This window comes from Sminthopsis crassicaudata, chromosome 3 (assembly GCF_048593235.1).
Source record: "Sminthopsis crassicaudata isolate SCR6 chromosome 3, ASM4859323v1, whole genome shotgun sequence".
Taxonomy (NCBI): Eukaryota; Metazoa; Chordata; class Mammalia; order Dasyuromorphia; family Dasyuridae; genus Sminthopsis; species Sminthopsis crassicaudata.
The window spans coordinates 268,019,209-268,041,077 of record NC_133619.1 but is presented as its reverse complement, the minus strand read 5'-3'; the positions used below and the strand labels follow the sequence as shown (position 1 = coordinate 268,041,077).

The 21,869-nt window shown below is 31.7% G+C and overlaps 1 protein-coding gene across 2 annotated transcripts in view; it reads right to left on the bottom strand.

The window, feature by feature from the left end:
• Positions 1-21,869, bottom strand: part of PAXBP1 (PAX3 and PAX7 binding protein 1) — a 42,463-nt gene that overhangs the window by 2,785 nt on the left and 17,809 nt on the right. The window contains exons 6-17 of one of the 2 annotated variants that reach the window (XM_074300756.1): positions 20,325-20,542; positions 19,610-19,799; positions 15,404-15,545; positions 12,176-12,275; positions 11,966-12,081; positions 6,443-6,642; positions 5,342-5,486; positions 4,020-4,141; positions 3,429-3,505; positions 2,986-3,052; positions 1,039-1,185; positions 50-204 (exon numbers count right to left, since the gene is read on the bottom strand). In XM_074300756.1, coding sequence (XP_074156857.1) covers positions 50-204; positions 1,039-1,185; positions 2,986-3,052; positions 3,429-3,505; positions 4,020-4,141; positions 5,342-5,486; positions 6,443-6,642; positions 11,966-12,081; positions 12,176-12,275; positions 15,404-15,545; positions 19,610-19,799; positions 20,325-20,542 — 1,679 coding nt within the window. The remainder of the gene's footprint in view (positions 1-49; positions 205-1,038; positions 1,186-2,985; positions 3,053-3,428; positions 3,506-4,019; positions 4,142-5,341; positions 5,487-6,442; positions 6,643-11,965; positions 12,082-12,175; positions 12,276-15,403; positions 15,546-19,609; positions 19,800-20,324; positions 20,543-21,869) is intronic. The other variant, XM_074300757.1, reaches the window with a different exon arrangement.

Below are 21,869 nucleotides of genomic sequence, written 5' to 3'. Positions count from 1 at the left end.
AAGATGATCTCTTATTTTGCAACTTCTTTAACTGATTACAAATAATTACCTTGCATTTCTTTTTTCTACATCAGAGCATCCAATGCTATTCCTATAAATAGTATCTGCCAGGTGAACTAGGTATCTACAAAAGTTTTCTAGCTGGCATATAGTTCTTTCTCCTTTCAGATTTACAAACCACTGTTTGGGGAAGCAGTTGATTACCTGTAGAATAGAAAAAAAAAAGTAGTGAGCAAGGTTAGGTAATATAATTATATAACTTTATATAGTTCAAGATAAAGTGTCTTATTTTAAAGGGATGATGCTTTAAAAACTTGAAAAAAGATTAATTTTGCCAATGTCAAATTGAGTACAGGGATATACTCATATTTGGAAATCAAATGTGTTGAGTTTCCACATCTTAGCTAAACCAACTTTTTAATGTAGATATGGCATGTTTTAAATGATGCTATTCTGCAGATCATGGATACCAAGTTGATTAGTAGAAATGAAATGAAAAAACAATAATACTTCTTAAAAGTCTTGAAAAGAATCAGAACTGATAAAACTGTCCCAGCAAGAAAATACCACTAATAAAGCTAGTAAAGCTGCCCTATGCTATTTTTCATATCAACTGCACAATCATCAGAAAACAGAATTAAAAATTTGGAATATACAAATAAAATTACATATTTAAGAAAATATTAAGAAAACCAGTTTGCTTTATGATCATTTGACCATTTTTAAGTGGCTATTAAAAATAGTGTCTATCACAATACTTAAGTATTTCACAAATGTTTATTATTTTAAAGATCAACAGTCAAAAAATAAAACCAGATATAACTAATCCTAAATACTTAAAAGTACCCCCAAAATTATTTATTAATATGGTACCCAGGATGCTAAGGTGGATTTAGAATTGGTTATGGGTTAAGTTAATTTCCAATTCTAGTTTCTTATGTCTTCTAATGTTGTAGAGAACTTTACAAAATACTCAAAAAGTTTCATGCCTATTTATTTTTAAATTCAAAATAAATTATATAGTCTTAGTTAACTTACATGTTGGGCTTTTTTGATGCTGTCATCTCCATATTCTGAATTCTGAAAAGCCATAAGGATGTATCTATTTAGCAAACCATCTATGGATAATTCTTGAAGGGTTTTGTTTGAAAAAATACCATACCACTGGAGAAAGTTTCCTAATAGCTGAGGAGAAAAGCACAGTGCAGAAGTGAGGCAATATAAGAAGTTAGATTGTATATTACGTATACTGTAAGAAAATATCTTTTAAAATGCTGGTATTGGGTAAAAATGTTTTAGAATTGTTACATAAAAAACCAAACAAACAATAAATGAGTATTATTTCACTAGGGAATATGATTTAACCTAAAATAAAGAGGCTCTCAAAAAGCAATTTTTGAAGTCTTTCCAGATTGTGGGTCTTGCTAGGACATGAGCTACACTATAATTGAATAGAAAACCCATGTCTTACATGTATGCCACTCTGAAGCAATGAAGGACTTTTATGGGAGTAGTTTAATAATTTTTTTTTTTTTTTTAAGATTTGAAACAAGAAATGGCTTATATCTCACTGATGCTTTACTTGTAAAAAATAACACATATTCAGTACAATTTCATTACTGCTTTAATATGGAAAATTCTCTTACCTACACATAAATCAGCAACACTGATTATAATCCTTACACAAAGTTCCCAACTTCAGTGTGAAAATATTCCAAATAGGAATTTTGTCAGTACTTATGAGAAATATAAACCAAAAAGTAGCTGATTTTGAAAAGTTTCAATTAAAAAACGTCTGAACAAATTCTTATTGAATTGAATAGATAACCTCTCCAAATCTATTTTTAAAACTTAAAACACTTTACAAATTTATAGTCAACACACAAAAATTTTCCCAACAATGTCCACATGCAGAACCAGATGCTATTGCTGACACTGAAAAAACTTGGAGCCATTAGAGAACATTTAGGTTCAGTGGCTGAAGTAAGGATACAAAGTGCTACATATACTTTATTACAATGGATTTTCACCAACCCTAAATTACAATTTTTATTATCAGTATCACTTTCCTTTTACAGGTGAGTAGATTTAAACCCAAGTTTCTACTGACTATGAAAAATAGGTGGTATCACAGTGCACAAAGTGCCAGACCAGTTAAAAACTAGTCTCAGACACTTAATAGTTGTGCTAAACAAGTAACTTAACCCTATTTGCTGTCCTTATCTGTAAAATGAGCTTGAGAAGGAAATGGCAAACCACACCAGTATCTCCGCTAAGAATACTTCAAATAGGGTCGTAAGAGACAGAACTGAAAAATGACTGAATAACAATTCTCCTCACTTTAAGTTCAGAGCTTTTATAAATAAACCATACTGCTTACCACAGTTTAAACAATTGCAACAGCTTATGGACATTGATTCCAGAGTCAGACTATCTAGGAAGATTCCCAAGCATTCAATAGCCCCTTCTCTATCAACAAATCAAATCCAAAATTCTCACTTTGTTCTGGGAAGATTATATCTGCCATTTATATTTATATGAAAAGTTCAATAATATTCCTTTCTTGCAACCCATTCTCTAATGTCTGTATTAAGTGGAAAGATTATAGAATTCTGAAACATGAAAAACATAATGAAGAATGTAGAAATGATGGGTTACAAGACTGAAGTGATATAGGGGGAAAAAGATTAGTGGTGGGGTGTCAATCAAATTTTTAAAATTTCTCTATGCCCAGGAAAAAACTAGTTCAATCACCTTATAGTTCATAAACAGATTTTTCTGAGTTAGCCAAGAAATCTAACCATTACTGTTTCTCTTGGAAAGTTTATGAGTTTTAAATAACAAAACTGCAAATGAGCCTTTTTCAAACGGAAGCTTTCCTGTAAATATATTTTAATATTAGAATTAATTTTATTAACTAATAAGACTGTTTCAAAAAGGTAGCATTTATGAATTCGCTATCCCTAGAATGCTATGGTCACTTACCTTAACCGAAGACCAGAACTGTCGTTGGAAAAACAAGTAAGGGCCAGAGTTTTTATTTTCCAAGATACTATATATACAAAAAAAAGAGAAAAATATTAATTGAAATATTTTATTCTAAAAGTCAGATGATATAAACATTCATCAATAATTATGGATGACACAAAATAGTCAAAAAAAGGTTTAAAAGGCAGCACTAGGCTTCTGTTTCATTATATTTTTAAAGATATATTTGACATTTAAGGGATAAAATAATATGTTTTTATTTACTTGAGAGATATTTGATGGAAAATCAATGATTAAATATTATCACCTATTCATAAATTAACAATTTGCCTACCACATTATCAAAGTCTCCTTGGGCTCCTGAAACTCGTTAAATTAGTAAAATCAAATGACAATTTATATTAAAATGGGAAAGTAGTAGATAAATAAGTTTTACTTACTTCTTGGGATACAAGGGCATGAATACATCATCATCTAATGTTCTTCTCATTCTTAGTAAGAGTGCCTTTAAATACAGCTGAAAATATTAAAAAAAATAATAATAATTGATGACCATTAAAAAAATTGTAATTTTTGAATCTGTTAAAATGTAAAAACTTATAACAAATCACATTTCTCAATGCTTGAACTATGTTACAGAAGTTTAAACTCATGAAAATTGCTAAGTGCTAATTTTTATGAGTTATTTTTCATAGGAATTACTTAAAATACTATTTCTAACAACAAAAAATGTTTCTTCTAGTGTAAAGGGAGAAGACAGACAGTTGTAAGTTGTAACCTATAACATCCTCATTCACATTTTTTTTTTTTTTGAGGCTGGGGTTAAGTGGGGTTAAGCCCAGGGTCACACAGCTAGGAAGTGTTAAGTGTCTGTGAGACCACATTTGAACTCGGGTCCTCCTGAAATTCAGGACTGGTGCTCTATCCACTGCGCCACCTAGCTGCCCCCCTCATTCACATTTTCAGTGGGGAAAAATAGCAAGCAATCTAAACATAAGAATGCTTCTCAACTAGTAACGAAAATAAATTACCTGTGTGTTTTTATTTTCTGCATTTACCACTGAAGGATATCCACTTGTCAATTTCAATGTAATCCCAACCATTCTAGATGTCTGCGTTGTGGAGAAGGGATCCCAAGTATTTTCAGCTATTCCTATTAGAGTAAGAATGAGTCTTACTTGAAATAGAGATAAAGGCAAACTGTATATAATAAAAATATAAAAACATAAGTAGCAAAACAAAACAAAAATACTCAGTAAGTTTTAATAATCAGGAATTCCTGCTTACAAATATTTTTTAAATTCAAGGACTTCTGGGAACTTACTTTCCCAGCTAATGGAGCTATAGAAAAACTCTCTTGTTGCTCCAGGAGATTTACTTCCTCTTTTTCCTTGTTGGTGGCCTGGCTTGTCCCATCACTTTAATCTACTTTAAATCCAAAGAAAATGTCCCTAAAATGCCTCTACTCTTCCAGTTCCCAAAGATCATTAACCTTCTACTGATGTGTATTGATTCAGCCCTCAGTGTAGATCTCTTTGCTTAGCAAATAGAAAAGAGGTGTATTACTTTATTCTTTATTAAAGATTAAGATCTTCCCATTCCTTGAATAAAATTCTGTTTTCAAAAATTGTCATTGGTATATTGTGGTTCTCTTGCTTAAAGATTCCCAGTGACTTTGAATTCCTGTTCTCTAGAGTTATCTTTTTGCAGAGTGGGCAGGACCTTCCTATGATTAGGAAAAAAACTAACTATAGAACAAGATTCTTAGTCACTCTGACTTGTTGACATTAGCAGAAAGTTGTTTTCTACCCCTTTTGTAAAGCATAATTGAGGTTTCCCAGCTAGATAAATGTCACTCATTGACAATTAAAAACACCCAGGGTTTGTCTAACAATGGAATTTTTTTCCAGAAAAGTCTGCTCTGCTGATAACAACATCTTACAGAGAAACAAAGGAAATAAAAATCTGTATACCTTCAAAACTTTTGAAGTATAAAAATTTCAACTTTTAAATTATTTGAGATAAATCATCAGAATAAAAGTCAAAATAAATAAAGAACAGGATAGTAGGAAGGCTGATTTGTCATCAGAACAAATTTCCAGTTAAAACTTGGAGACCATTTTCTCAGAAAAACAGAGAAAAACATGATAGAATTAGCACTAGTGTTATACATTTTGGACTAAAGATGAATTTAAGTATATCTACAATATAGTTTCAGACGAGAAAATTTTCCAACAAGTTACAAACACAACCTAAGAATGCCACCTATTTATAAATTGAGAACTAACTCCTCTCACACAGACGTATTATAATAGAGAAAAAATTTTAAAGCCATTATGTTAATAAATTATACCTGTTAGTTTAGGAAGAATCACTTTTTCCACAATTGTAGGTAGTAATGCAACATCTACATCTTCTTTTTCTTGCTCCTGTTCTTCACAGCCATAAAACAGCAAGGATTCAAACCATAGCATACTTTCAAAGTCACGACATTTTGCCTTATAAAACAAGTAAGAATGTCATTAGAATAAAATATTCAAATTATTTTTATCATATGTAGAAGTAATATAACAAGGGTATCAGTACATTAAAACACTTTACCAAGACAACAACTTATAATAGGAACTAAGCAACTTTTACTCTACCTTCACGTATTCCAGAAATTCAGCAATGGATAATTATTTTTAAAAATGAAAAGAAAGACATCAGGATTCTAGTTCTACTACTTAAAATAAATGTTGTCTTAGACATGTCATTTTAGTCTGTTTTAATTTTCCTCCATTATAAGAGAAAAGAATATTAATTCTATCTCCCTCAAAAGTATTTGTTTGCCAAGAATCAAATGAAATAGCATATGTGCAAATAGTCTGAAGAGTAGAAAAAATTACAGAAATATAAGGCATTTTATTTTATTAGGAGCAATTAAATGTCATAGCATATTTTTGAAAATTTTTATGACTAAGAATACAAAGGCATCTATTCCCAAATGACAATTATTTAACCTACCTTTTACTGATACCTCAAAATGTTATGTTTTTATTAAGTATTAATGAAGAACATAGAAATAGGATTATATTATTTGTAATTTCAAAAGTATTTCTAAGTATTTTTACCATCAGGGTGGTGAGATAAGATTGGTTTCTAATTTTCAGTATATTGGAACAGAAGTGAAGAAAGACAATGATACAGCTAGCTACTCATAACCTGGCTAAAAATAGAAGAACTGCTGAAAAACTATAAAGCAAAGGGTAATTTATCATGTAGGGCTAAAGATTATAATGGGTATAATCCTTAGTAACTAACATAATACCCTCTCCACAGAGTAGTATATTATTCCAGGATTGAAATAAATTGTATATTGGGTAAAATATTGAGTTCTTATTCTAAGATAAAATTTAATCAAACATACTATTTATTATATAAAAAAAAAAAATAACTTTTTACATCTACTCACCTCCAGAGGAGTCCAAGTAAGAAGTTGCAACCTTATTAAAGGATTGAATAACTTTGGCAAACACAGACCAATATAAGCATCTTTATAAGAAGTGAAATATTTAGAGCGCCATGCTTCAAACTGTGATTTAATACAATCAATCGAATAGAAGCTCTCAAGGACATCTTCAAAAATCTTACTGGATTCTTTTGAGATACGATCTAGGAAAGAAACACCCCTAGGCTCATTACTAAGTATTTAAGTATAAGATAAAAAGTATCCTGCATTTTGTCCTGAAGGAAATCAAAAATAAGGTTTTTATAACTATTAATAAAACAAGATATATCTGTGTTATAGTGAAAAAGACCCGTGGACTTAGCATAATTAACTAAGTTAAAATCTCTTCTATCATACTTATTATTTCTATACCCATATATAATTCATTTAATCTGTTTCCTCCTTTATAAAACAGGGACAATAGCTGGAGTACATGCCTCATAGTGCCATTGGCTACATCATGAAATATTTTTATATAAAGTGATTTATAAGTTTTTAAGTGCCATATAAATTCTAACAGTTTATCTTTGCCATTATTTTAAGCATTATAACAAATTTTTATTCTTAAGACTCTACTTAAATTAACATTCAAAAAAGAACCTATTATATACAAACCAGGCAACTAGGTGGCACAGTGCACTGGATCTGGAGTCAAAAAACAACAAAAACCAACCTATTTTCCTGAGTTCAAATCTGAGTTTCAAATACTTACTAGCTATGTGATCCTGGACAAGTCACTTAATCCTGTTTACCTCAAATACTTATATGTAAAATAAAATGGAGAAGGAAATGGTAAACTACTCCATTATTTTTATCAAAAGAAAACAAAAAACAAATGGGGTCACAGAGAGTCAGATACGACTGAATGAAAATGTGCAAAACAGCGGACACAAGAGTCAGAAAAAGTGCTCTACTTCAATTAATAGAAAACACTTCTCTTTGGGCACACAAGAAATGGATCTACATAAAACATGCCACTTTAATTAAGCCTTAAAAGGAAAATGTTTCTGAAAGACTAAAATGGGAAGAAAATTAATGGAGAAAGAAGTGTCTCTTTAAACTTTGTATTTCTGCACATTCAAAAAGTTTTATTGATTTTTTTTCCCCCCTACTTTTCTTTGGAAACAGGATTTGGGTTAACATACTCTTCTACCTCTACATGGACCTCTCATAAGCATTCCTCCCCCACTCTCCTATCTCCAAAAAAAACATACCCATAAATTAAATATAGTCAAAGAAAACTGAATGTATATATTGGTCATGCCTGAAAACATGACTTATTTGTACCTCTAGTCCATCACCTCTCTGTCAAGACATATTTTATCACATACCTTTGGAGTCCTGGTCAGAAGTTATATTAATCAGAGTTCTTAAATATTTTATTGTTATTCTTTACAATGTCTTAACAGTTGTTTATGTTTTTTTTCCCCCTAGCTCTGGTCATTTTTCTCTTTATCAGTTTATATAGTCTTCTCTGGTTTTTCTAAATTTGTCCCTCTTCACAGCATTTCTTAGGACAAAATAACATTTCACTTACACTGGCATTTCATAATTGTGTCAGCTATTCCAATTACTGATGGGCAACCCCTTTCTGATTCTTTACTAGAACAAAAAGTGCTGCATTGAAGATATATTTATACATAAGGCCCCTTCCCTATTTTTTGATCTCTCTCTCTCTCTCTCTCTCTGAATATACCTTTGAGTATGCATGTAGTAGAGTATGTATACTCATACTTTCTGGTCTTCCTTTATTCCTATCAGAGGTGAAAACTAATAATGGGGTATACTGCATATGATGTTAGACTTCATGAAACCTATGTTAGTAAATTTTGATTATTTGTTTATTCTTTCCTTTCTCCAGCCCCCCACCCCCTTCCTTTTAGGGAAGACTGTGAGAATTAGAGAGGAAAAAGATTTAATGGAGATTTAAGTAAAATAAAAATATGAGGCTTAAAAAAAAGAGAAAAAACTAGAAAGGCAGGCTACAGACTGTAGAGTCTTATATGGCTAGGTTAGTAAGTACATATTTTCTCTAGAAAGCACTGAAAGCTTCTGAGTAGAAGAGATGATAAAAGGAGAGAAACTGCAAATCAGGAAGACCAGAATTAGAAAGAGACAAGAACTTGAATTAAAATGGTAGTTATGTGATTGAATAGAAAAGATTTGAAAATGTTGTGGTAGGAAGCATTGAGTAAATAAAGCAATTGAATGGATATGCATAAGATATGAAGGAGAAAGAAAATAAAGACTTCATGTTTTATGCCTGGGAAGATAATAGTGCTATTATCTACAAGTATTGGGATACCGGGGAGGCCTGAAATAATAATAAATATATAATAAGCCAATTAAGGAAACCAAAAGTTTAGACAAGTAGAAGAAACAGGAAACAAAATGAAGTAGAAATAAGAAGACAACAACAATATTGAATGTAGAAAAGTCTAGGAAGGTAAGTACTGAGAAAGAATCATCTACTTTAACAAATAAGAAATCACTAGTAACCATGGAGAGTGTCATGTCTCTTTCATGGTAGGCCAGGAAGCCAGACTATAAAGGAAAAAGAAATGAACCGAAATTAAAGCAAGAGATATTAAATCTAAAATTATTGTTTGAATTAATTTAAGGAAAAAAAGATATTGATATTGTTGAAAAGCTAGGATCAAGGATGAGAGAGCAGAAAAAGTGGGGTGGGGAAGGATGCTTATATTGACATTGGATTGGAATAGCATAGAAAGAATGAATTTGTAAGCCAGTAGGAACAAGTTTATAGGCTAAATCACTAAGAAGGTGCTTAGTAAATGCTAACTGAATGAATAAATCATAAGAATATCAGTATGAAAGTCCCCCTTTGCTGACATCTCCCAGATATGACTTCAGTCAGTTGTAGCAAGGGTTTACAAGGTTTAGGTTTTGGCAACTGGGCCAGTGAAGAGCTAAAGGAGGGCTCTGCTGGTGATGTATCTAGAGAGAATTAGCTTATTTAGTAACAAGTGTTAGTAAATTCAATTTAAAACAAAATAAGAACAGAAATTTAGATGCTAATCTGCAATGTCATAACAATTGGAAAATGCTTTCATTAGATGCTTTATACTTTTCTAATCTTTAAACCGCATACCATAAAACTAAATTAAAAAGGGACAAAGCAAAGAACAAGTTTTCATAGTCTCTCTGTACACATCTGTGTGGTCCTGGAAAAGTCATTTAATTGTTCTAAAACATCTTTTCCTAAACAATAAAATGAAGATAATATGTATATTATCAACATCAGAGGGCTAGAGTACTGTTTGTGAAGATTCCATGAAAATTTCTTATAAACTTGAAAATTTTACAGAAATGAAGGCATTATAATATAAAGCAACACAATATAATGTCAATAATTAAGAAATTAATTCAAGTTTTAAAATTCACTTAAGATTCCTTTTATCTTTATCAGCTTTGTTTGGAAAGTTAGTTTTTAAGCAATTAAAGTACAAATGGAAGTGTATACAGTTACCTAAAAGCAATGAACTATGATAAAATTCAGTCTAAACTCTGTGTGTATAAGATAGGATTAAAATTGAATTGGCATATTAGCATTTAATTGCAAGTAAATAGTATTGGCTATACACTTAAATTTAAATGCATTAGAGTTTTTTTTTTTCTCAGTGAGCAACTCAAATTTCCTTTCAACTATTTTATTAGTGCTTTCTTTTTAAGAGCTATTATTCCAATATTGCCTAATTTAACACACTTTTAGCAATTAAGACATTTCAATGTTTTGTTTTTATCAATTTCTAATTTCAATAAGTAACTAGGCCTTATGCTAGGCACTAAGAATACAAAGACAAAGGATACAGTCCTTATACTCAAGAAAAAATAAGTACCCAGTTAAATAGGTACAAAATAAATACAATGTAATTTCGGGGTAAGACTGAAACAATAACAATTGGGTGAAATCAGGAAAGACCTCTTGCAGAAAATAACATTTGAATGAGTCTTCAAGAAGCTAAGGTACCCAAGAGATAAAAGAGTATCCCAAGGCATGAAAGACATCTATGCAAAGGAAAATAGATAGGCAACAAATATACCAGTGTGATTAAATCACAGTGTTAGGGAGAACAATGTATCATCTAAGCCTGGAAAGACAGACTGGAAACAATGTGAAGGGTTCCAAGTGTTGAGAAGTTTTTTTAATACCAGAGAGTGATCCACTGAGAGGAGCAACTAGAGACCAACTGGTAGGCTTTTATAACAAAAGCCCTAGTGAAAGGTAATGAGGACAGGAATTCCCAGAATGGTGGTTGTGTGAGTGAAAGGAAAGGAATGGATATTAGAGATATTTTGGAGACAGAATTATTAGGATGCAGAAAATGACTGAATGGGAGGATGAGGAAAAGAAAAATTGAGGTAACTTGTAAGCTGCAAAACTGGGAATCTATAAAAGTTATGGTGTTTCTATAGGAATAGAAAAATTGAAAAAAGAAGTGAGTTTAGGGGGGATATAATTTGCAGGGTTGGATTTGTTGAGTTTGAGATGTCTACAGAGACAAGTGAAAATGTTCAGCAACCACCTGGAAATGAAAAACTGGAGGTCAGGAGAAATATCAGAATGGATATGTAGATGTTATGTTATATTTGATATGTTATTTGCACAAAGTTGATAGTTGACTCCACGAGAGCTGATAAGATTTTAAGAGAGCATAGAGAGAAAAAAGAAGAGAGCTAGAACAGACTCCTGACAGATCCTACAAAGAAGGCTGAGGAATGGTTGGAAGGGTAAAAGGATCAGAGGATTCACAGATCTACAGTTACCTCTCCAAAGGAGTTACCTAGTGGCTGAATTATATGCGTGATAAAAATGATTACGTATTTTTCAGGAATTAGCACCAGCCAACTAATATCATTAATTTTTTGTGAAGAAAAAAAGATTATATTTTTATTCATGTGGAACATGAAAAGAGGTCTTATGTGATCAAGTTTTGGTCAGAGCAACCTAGAAATGAAACAGACTAGGGTACATAATTCTTTCCTTCAGATGTCAAAATCAGAGGTACATACCACAAGATTTTATTATAGGCAGTGGCAACACTATACTCCTTTATGTTAGTTTGATAGTGGCAATTTACTCAACATCTTTCTACAATACTCAACAACAACAAAAATCCCCAAGTCACCATTTTAAAAATAAATAAGTCAGCTTCTATGTTTCTACTTTCACAACTGTAAATAAGACTAAAATACAGACAAAGGGATAGGGAATGGAACTGTAATTTCATTGGCTCCATACTCCAAGCTGAGGAAATTCCCTGCACCAGTGCAGATGAATACTTTCTGTAAAACTTTCAGTCTTACAGAGCTTTACAGTTTTTACGATGGGGTAAAGTCACTTGCGCAGGATCACCCAGCCAGATGAGGCAGAAGCTGGATCTGAACCTAGGTTTTCCTGGGCTTTCAGTCCAAATCACTATCCACTAATGCCCAAATTCCATATTTAAATCACAAATATCTAACCTCTTTCCAGACTGAAATTAGTAATATCTGTCGATGTTTCTTCATCATCACTGGAAAGACCTTCAAGGTGATCTGCCATTTTGCCGGTTTGCTCTCTGGCTTGTCTGCGACGGGTCCTAAACACAAACAGTATCAAGTTCCCCCAAAACAGATTTTTAAAAAATATCTCTCTCATTACATACAATGACCACAAAGATGGGAAAGCATTACCTTCTGGCTTCTCGCTCTGCAATCCGACGCTTTGCATGCTCTTGATACAGGGCTCGATCTCGTCCAAAAGAATCAAGATTTGGTGCCATCAGAGCTTTATCTGTAAGACATCAATGACTCAAATTAAAAGCCTCCTATCAACAATACTGGGGAAAGAGTTTGCATAGAACAAACTAGTATGACAGACTGCTTGCTAATCTCAATACAATGTGATTGGTTCCAGTTAACAAACCTGAATATTTCTGTGTTCCTGGGGAAAAGGGCAGAGGAAGCAACAGAAAAACTGAATTCACTTTTAGAAGAGGCAACAACTCTAGGTATATATAACACTTTTCATCTTTTTTTCAGATCTTAAGTCCTGAAAATGGTGCATACTATTATGAACACACAAAAATTAAAAAATCTAAATTGCCTGACTAAACAAAGGAAATGTTTTCCTTAAGCAAGAAGATTTCAAATGTTGTGTGCTTCATAACATGAAAAACAGCAAAGAAAGACAGGCAAGGACACAGAAAGAAAACAGCTTTGTGATCTAAATTCTATTTAAACTTTGGCCTATACTAACAAGATTAGATTTCTTAATCACAACTATCTTTTGGAACCTTGAAGGAGATCTCAGTAAGTCCAATCTCACCATTCCAAAATATTCTTCCTTTTATATTTTTCTCATCCCTATTTCCAAATTCCTAAATTATGAATCTTTGAAAGGAAATAATACAGGACTACAAGGGAGATAAATGAGGAGATATTCGAGGGGAAGAAGTAACACATGAAAAGGTACCAACTAAAAGCTTGTGAAGATTCCCCCCTCACACCTTAAGTTTTCTGGGCTTGTCCAAAAACAAGACAATCAACAGCAGGAAAAACAAAACAAAATAAAATAAAACAAAATGACTTATTTTCAAAATGTCCTATTACTACTGAAGAAGATAGAAATAAAAAAAAAAAAATTAACTGTTAAGATAATTCTGCAGGATTTTTAAAAATATCTGTCAGAGCTTGCATCTGACAAATTCCTGGGGCAAGCTGCTTAATCTCCCCATGCTTTAGGAAATCTAATACTACAAGTTGTAGAGAAGGTGCCAATCTATACTGTACAGGGAGTTTCCTACATTGATGCAAAAATTGATCCAGTCCTTACTCCTATCCACTTGGATAAATAACGAGGGATTATTTAATCATGAATGCTCCCAAAAGTGGCTATAAGCTCTATAAATTTCCCCAAGCTATTATTTCAACTAAGGAACTCCTTGGCACTCAAACCATCATACTTCTTAAAAACAAACTTCAATAAACAAATGATTTAAAGTATGGATAGTACTATAATATTTTAACTATCATCATTTATAGGCTTTACAAAAATAAAGTTTGAGGGAAAATATCTGGGAAAACATCTGAGTCTACAGATCCTTTTATCTCTATTCCAATCCCTCTATTTTGAGGTAGCAAGGATTATCCAAAAGTATAAATTAATTTATGCAGGCAATCTTTGTTATAAGTTTTTAGAATCTTTTTTAATGGACGTTAACACTGCTTTGGGAAGCATTAGAGAGATTTTCACCATTTCCCACATTATTTTTCCTCAAATCTTCTGATAATGTTCACTCCTTGACTCATTTTTTATTTTTATTTTTTAAAACTTTCAGTTTAATTATATACCATCCCATATATATTACAGGCAACACTTTAAATAGTGTGAATACATTTTGATGAGCATTTTATAAGCAGCAATGGAAATTGCTTAGAGAATCTAAAATGTGTAATTCATGTTAATCATTTTATTTAAGAAGGAAATTATTCCCAACAAGTTGCTAATTACTGAATGATGAAAGGGTCAGGTTAGAGAAATCTAGCTCAGTTCTGAGCAAAATGTTTAGGGTAGGATGCAGAAGGCAAAATCTTCAAAACATCAAAACAAGGACAAGGCAAAACAAAATCAAAAGTCATTTGTGGCTCTCAGCTCAGGCTAGTTTATTCTGGAAGCCACTACTGGTACCACTTCTTTTCTTTGCCTCTCCCAAATTCACAGGACATGCCTACTTTGCTAATCAAACACTTCTTTTAGAAAGAGAAGGTCATCATGAGTGTTAAGTGATATCAGCAAAGACAGATCAAAAAAAAAAAAAAAAAAAAGAAAGAAAGAAAGAAAGAATGAAAGAAAGAAACTGCAAAAGAAATTAGATTTTCACATCAGCAAAAACTCTGATTATCTAAAAACATATTAGAATGCATGGGCAAAAAGAAAAGGGTTTCGAAGATTTAAAATTAAGAAAGCCGTATTTTTATGGATTGAGCTAACTACATATATTTACATATATATGTAAATGTATATGTATATGTATGAGTATGGGTGTCTCCAGGAAGAAATATGAGTCTCAACTCAGTCTACCTAAACAGAGATTAACAATTATGTTTCCTTTCGAATTTGCAGTATTATTTTTTCTTTAAATAAACTACTCTTTGGCCAAAGGAAAAGTATTGTTAGTACACTATAGGGATAAGACCCTTATCAGGTTAAAAAAAATGAATATGCAAATAATTCTTATTACATTTTCAAATCACTTTTACAAAGTGAATAAATATTTCAGAAAGACTAAAGTTCATTAACATTTTAGCCTACAATTTTAAATATTGCAAAACATTTAGTGTGCTAAACTTAGCATGGTATGGAAAGGGATATTTTTAAAAATATGGAAAAATGCTTTATCCAAGATATATTTAAATGAAGATTGTAAACCCCAGAAAGCTATAGTTTTGACAGTTGATTCATATAGTAACAATTTTTACAAAATAAAATTGTGGCAAAAAAAAAAAATTTTCCCCCTATCAATCAGGTTAAAGTCTTCAAGTTTCCTTTGGGTGATTAAGTTAACATAATATTTAGCCTTAACTATGTGTAGAATTGAAAAAAATAGAAAAAAAAAAGATAAGATGGTTTCAAGTTAAAATATGAATATGAGGTATTGACTGAACTCTAAAGAAGAGGAAACATGACTAGAAGACAGAAATAATTACAAGAAAAAAGGTAATAGTGAAAATCTCAGAGTTCTTGTGTGATGAGGATTTTAAAAAATACATTTTGAATCTATGTTATTTTTAGATCTTCCTGTCACAAGAGCAAAGAAACTTGTTTTTAAAAAGTACTCTGAGATATCTACTTTTCAATTAAGCTGCACTAAGTAAACAAGGTTGTTTAATGAATAATAAAAACCTTCAAGATGGACTGACTTGAATGGCTTGAAAACTCCGAAGATTCATCTTTAATATCATCTTGTCGTCTTTGGACAAGGCGGGAAGCTCGCTGTTTGTACAGCTGATGCATTGCTGATTCAAGTTCGTTAATCAGTGGCACCTGCAAAAATACAACACACTACGTAACATCAAATTCTAGCTGCTTAAGTATTCGGGGGTTCCATACTAATCCAAGAATTCTGAAAAAGTATCCTAACTATGGTCAGAATAAAAAAATGTAATTAAAAAAAAATGCAAGAAATTAATTTGTGTTTCTGTAGTTCACAAATAAATTCTGTTCACAATTCCAAAAGTCTCTTTGAATATGTTTTCCAATAAAATTTGCCTACCAAATTTTTTGGAATATCTCAAATTTTTTAAAAAAAGTGCATCATTAATTTCTCAGCAGAAAGGTCTGATTCTCAAAAATACAAAGAAGTCAACTATACAATTATCACTGGGCAGTGCAAAAAATAATATATATCATCTGTTTCTTAAATTAATCCAAAAGGCAAATGAATAATTTAAGATAATCTTAGTACTGCCCTAAAATTTATAGACACTAATTAACTCAGTGATTTACTGAACTTTTAAGCAACTATCAACAAATAGGGTAATATTACTACAATAGTTTCACTAACCTCTCTGTTAGCAACCAGGATTTCCTGTTATGAGGCACTAATTTCTTAAAGCATAGTCAGGAAGTTCCACCTCTTGCCACCAAAGAATTATTTTCCTTTATTTTATTATAAGACAGTGAGTTTTCACATAAATTATCAGTATAAGAAATCAATGAACTCTGCTTCTAGTTTATTAAAACATTATAGTTAAATATATTACTGGTTCTTCTTTAGCACAAAAGCTTTTATAAAAAGCATATCAATACAGTATAATACAACAAAATACAAATGCTTATTTCTTAATCCTATTATTTAAAATAAAAATGTCATGAAGAGTCCAGAAAAAAACTACCCATTACATGTACATAGCCACGCTTCATGATTTCTTGATAGTGAGTACAAATGGAAAGTACTTAAGAATTTTGGGGTTTTTTTGTTTTTGTTTTTTAAAAAACATTGGCCCCAAATGTTAAAGTAGTTTCTTTAATGGAATGGACTGGAAATGGATAATTAAAAAACAAAATAAAATCAAAGACAAAAAAGGGCAGGTAAAAAGAACATCTCAGTTTAACTTTTTGTACATCTGCATGAGACTATTGCAAGAAATAAAAAAAAAAAGCAAATGTTCACTGAAAGGTGAAAATGATGTAGTCATTTTATTCTTGCCTCTAATGAAGGGGCAACAATGTCCCCAAATCTTCACTTACTATTGTTAGCCAGTTTTTATAGATGAAATTACAATAATTTTGTGTTACACTTTAACAAAGAACACCCTACTCCCTGAAAAATTCTAATGTTAATTTAACAATTTAAAAAAAGAACAAAGACTAAGTATGCTTAAATTCACAAGAAACAGGATCGAAGACAAACCATATTTTGTAAAGAATTATAAAATTCATCCTTCACTTCTAATACTACTACTTTCTTTAATGGAATTAATGTAAATATATATTTCAAATTTCTGGGTTTCTCATGATCTAATTTTCCTAATTTTGGATGCCTTTTAACAAAATCCACAGAAAATTCTACCAAACATAAGAATCCATACAATTCAAAGCTTAAATGTAACTAGAATTACTTTAATGACTTTCACCAAAAAAATATTCCCTTCTTCAAACCTCAACAAACAAACAAAACCCCATGACTAAGTATTATTTTAGTAGCATGTCTTTTACTAAGCTGGAAGCCAGGATGATGGCTAGATGTAGAAGGAAAAACAAAGACACTGAGAAATTAGAATTAGAAACTAGAACAAAAGCTAGAGATTCTGACTTTGATTAAAATCTGGAAGCATTAGAACTTTTTACTGTTGCACAATTCAGCTTTAAGAGGAAAACTTAGAGGAATGATCAAATTTGTAGTCTTGCACTGAAGCAATGTCCTTGCAGTGTCATCAGTGATCTGAATCTTCAAGATTATAATCCAACTCTGTTCCAAAAATAGTTCCAAGATAGATGACTCATGACAACATTAATTCTGCAGCATTTTCATAATCAACTTGTATATATGCAATTATTCAAAACTAAACAGTATTCAATGGTAAAAGATAAACTACCTACATGTGATGAATTAAAATCAAATGCTATATTGGTCTGACATATATGTATGGCATCAGATAAATATAAATTCCCCTCCTTTAATGTTTTTCATGTGTGGCCTATGGTATGATTAATATGAAGTATGAAGAATAATTTCTACATAACACAGCAATACATTCTTTAACTTTTCTGTAACTGGCAAAATTCATTGAGCATTTAGTACAAATAAATGAAAGGACAAAAGTGGGGGAAAGAGCCAAAAGGGGGCTGAAACTCCCAGAAATTGGATTTTTTTTGAGATAGTTTGAGATAGTTGTTTACAAAACAACATGTCTTTGTCTTAATTATGGAGTTTGATTTAACTTACATTTATTAAGTTTAAATAAGTGTTGAAAGCACAAGTGACATAAATGCTAACAATTATTACTTGTTTACATTACTTAAAATGCTGTATTATCCATTAAATAGATATCCAATTAATTAGAATATCATATAACCTAAGCTTAACTGTCTTAAAGTTAATTTTCTTTCTGAAGCTTATATTCTCAAATAATTGGGCTTTGTGTAAATATGCAATTCTCTGTACAATAAGATCCAATCCCCCAAATACCTTACTTATTTTCAGTGAAAAAGCAAAAAATAAAGGAGAAGCAGTAATCTTTGAGTCACAGAAGGTGAGCACACAATGATTTCTAGGTTTAGCTCAGCTCTGTTGATAGGAATAACATCAAGCTGTTTTTTGCTAGTTATATACTTAGGGATCTTGAACAAAACTAAGTCTATGCCTTCACTATTCCTTTATGTACTGTCCCTACTCACTGGAATGCTATAACGAGGGACCATATATCTTAGATGTTAAGAGCAAGCCAGGCATATAACAAAACCCTAAGATTGAATCAGGATATCACTACATTACTGTAAGTCATGGACTAGTTCTAATCATAAGTCAATTGGGCACTTTAAGGAAGCTAAATTTAGCCTGAAAACTATCTGTTACTAATCCTTAGTTTTAGATATTACAATATCTAAATAGCAGAGAAATGAAATACTTAAATGTTAATGTTTTGCCAAGCCATGTTTCCACAATATAACAGATTATACATTGATCTACACAGACAATGACAAAAGAAAAAGCTTTCTTTCAATCTCTATAAAGATTAATACTTCATAAAGTTTTCTTCCAAACACTATTTCAAGAGGAAAAAATAATAAAGGAGTAGGTGGGGACAAGAAGAGGACTATCATTTTTAAAGCTAAGAACAAATAAATACTATATGGTTTTTTATAAACTAATGGATGAAGCAATCCACTTTTTGCACTTTCCATTAAAATCTCAGAGAAGAAATATTTAGCTACATTGTAATTTCTAATTTGGAAGAAAAATTAAGTAAAAGACAATTGTAAAGAAAGGAGATTCTGAGGAAATTATTAGAAATGTAATCAATGAGTGACAAAATGAAATGCTAAAATTGTGCCCAATACATTCTTCTAAAAGCAAACATTTAGAATAAAATGACAACTTAAAAAAATGGTAGTTCAAAATGAATGCTTCTTGAAATGGATGATGCTGTAATTTAAAGCAGAATACTGTTGGAAACAAAAATAACCAAATCTATACTAAGAAATAAAAACATTATTAAATCATTTTGTATGTATTTGGAATTATGTATAGAATTATAATAAGCAAAGCTTAAAGCTAGTCTTGGAAAAAAAAATCCCATCACATCAGTACCTGACTTGTAATGTTTTAGGGGCAAGCCAAATCAGTGATCTACTGTATGATTAAATCAAAATTTGTCCAAAAATGCTTCAAATAATATGAGAAAAGGCACTCATCAAAGGTTATACTATTAAAATTATTAGCAAAATCATGAAAGTAAAGCAGCATATCTTTTCATTGTTTCTTAAACAAAAAACACAAAAAAACCTTTAAAAAATTTTAAAAAACAAATAAAAAAAAACTAAAACCCAGAAAGGTGCTAAATAAAACCTAGATTCCCCAACTTTTGATTTATTGAAAGAGATTAATATTTTTGCATTCTTACCTTTTCACTGAAACACTCAAGCAAGTCTTGGACATACCCTCGCATTTCTTGCAAAAATTTATACCGTTCACCAATACCCCCAGAAGACCCTTCCAATCTTTCAATAGCCCTGGTGGAGTCCACTCGGCTTTGCAGATGTTTCTCATGTTGCTGTCGATTTGCTTTGTGCAATTCTTTCAAGGAGTCTAACCTTAGAAATGAAAAAAAGGGATAAATATAGCAAATTCATCTCTAAAACTTTAAGTTGTCAGGACACTTGCAATATTACATTATAATGCAATTAGTTCCAATGTTAGAGTATGAAAAAATTTCAAATGCACTTTTCATCTGCACTGCTTTTTTTTTTTTTTTCCTTTTCAAATATAGCAGTTTAGGGACTTTTCGGAAATATTTGATAGGCTAACCGAATTCTCATTCTTTGTTTTGCTTTCTCCCCCCAAATCTTGACTACACTTTTTCAGTGTCCAGAAGGTAGAAAATCAGATTTGTCTTCAACAAGATCATATGGTGACATTTTTATAATTTTTTCCAGGCTTCCACAGAAGTAATCCAAGGAGGTAGCAGAACAGAGTATGATGTCATCTTCTGTTTAGTTTCTGAAGATGGGCCAGTGACTCTTCATTGATGATATTCTGCATCTGCTACCCCAGACTAAATGTTGCCTGAGGGAACAGAAAGCTAGAAGACAGGTCTTTAAGAAGCTGATCTGCCCTACCTGTCTTTAAGCTGTTTCTTTACCAAATCAATAGTAACAGGAGTCATCTCATTACTGGGAGTTTTGAAAGGGACTGTATTATCTGTTTTTTGAGATTTGGCTTCTGATGATCCATAGGCTGTGTAACTGTAAGGAATGCCATACGACGAACCATAAGGCATTGTCTGGTAAGTATTCTGGTAGTACATATTCACTTCTGCAGGCTGACTTGCTTGAACCTATAAAAGAAGGCATGTGATACATGAAATACTAACAACGCAACTGTCAATATGGAGGTAAAATACAATTCCAATAGAAAATGCCCCCAACTTAGACTTAAATTGCATTTAAAATTTTAAATTAGTTAAAATTTAGTATTGCACGTTTCTTCAAAAGCAAACAAAAACCATCAGGGAACAAGAGAGGGAGCCTATAGAGATATATATATATATATATATTTTATTTTAACAGACCTTCAATTGATGTCTAACAATTGACAGAATTATTATTAGAGAATGCTAAAAAAAAAAAAAAAAAAAAAAAAAAAGAGAGAGACCTCAGAAATTATCTAGTCCAACTTCATATGTAAAGAGGAGGAAACTGAGGATCAGATAAGTGAAATTATTTGGCTCAAAGTCACAGAACTGTTAGTGATAGTTAGGATTAGAATTCAGGTCTCACTGTGATTCCTGTGCTCTTTTTACTAGTTTCTTCTTAGCCCAGCATGCCAATTAAGGACTTGTAAAATTATGGCTTCATCAAAAAAGATTTACTCAAGAGTAAGATAATTTTTATTGGCATGGTTTGTAAAAAATATTCCAAAGTGTTTATTCTGCTTTCCTCAAAGGGAGGCAGCACCAGGAGCAGAAAGGGCACCGGACTGGAGTCAGAAAGTCTTTTACCACACAAATGATCATGGCTGAGTCACTAACATCTGAGCGTCAGTTTCCTCACATGATGCTACTTGTATCCAGTGAAAGCATTTGTAACCTACATAACCTACCTTACAAAGTCGCAACTTTGCAAACCTTAAAAGTCACATACCAATATCAGCTATTCATCCCTGAGTTGTAGAGTTACCAGCAGTCATTTAGCTAACCCAAAGTCAGAAGGGATGTCTACTGTCAACACACATGACAAGTGGTGATCCAGCTCCTGCTTGAAGATCTCCAATGAAGGGAAACTCATAATAACTTGAGGCAGGTGATTCCATTTTTGGACAGCTCTAATTGTTAGAAATTTTTCCTGACAGCAAATCTAAATCTGTCCTTTTGCAGCACTCACCCATTGTTCCAGTGTTTGTTTTTTGGGACCAAATCACACCTTCCAAAAGAAAGTCCTTAAAATACCTAATTGACAGCTTTCATATTTTTTCTGAGCCACCTCTTCTACAGGCCTCCTTCACCAATTTCTAGTTCCTTCAATTTATTCTTGTGGATAAGATGAAATCAAGTCTTTCTCTATCCTAAGTGCCCTCCTCTTGATTTTCTCCAATTTATCAATATCCATTCTTAAATCACTATGCAACAGTATAAAAACAGTACATTTAATCAGGGAGCACAGAGG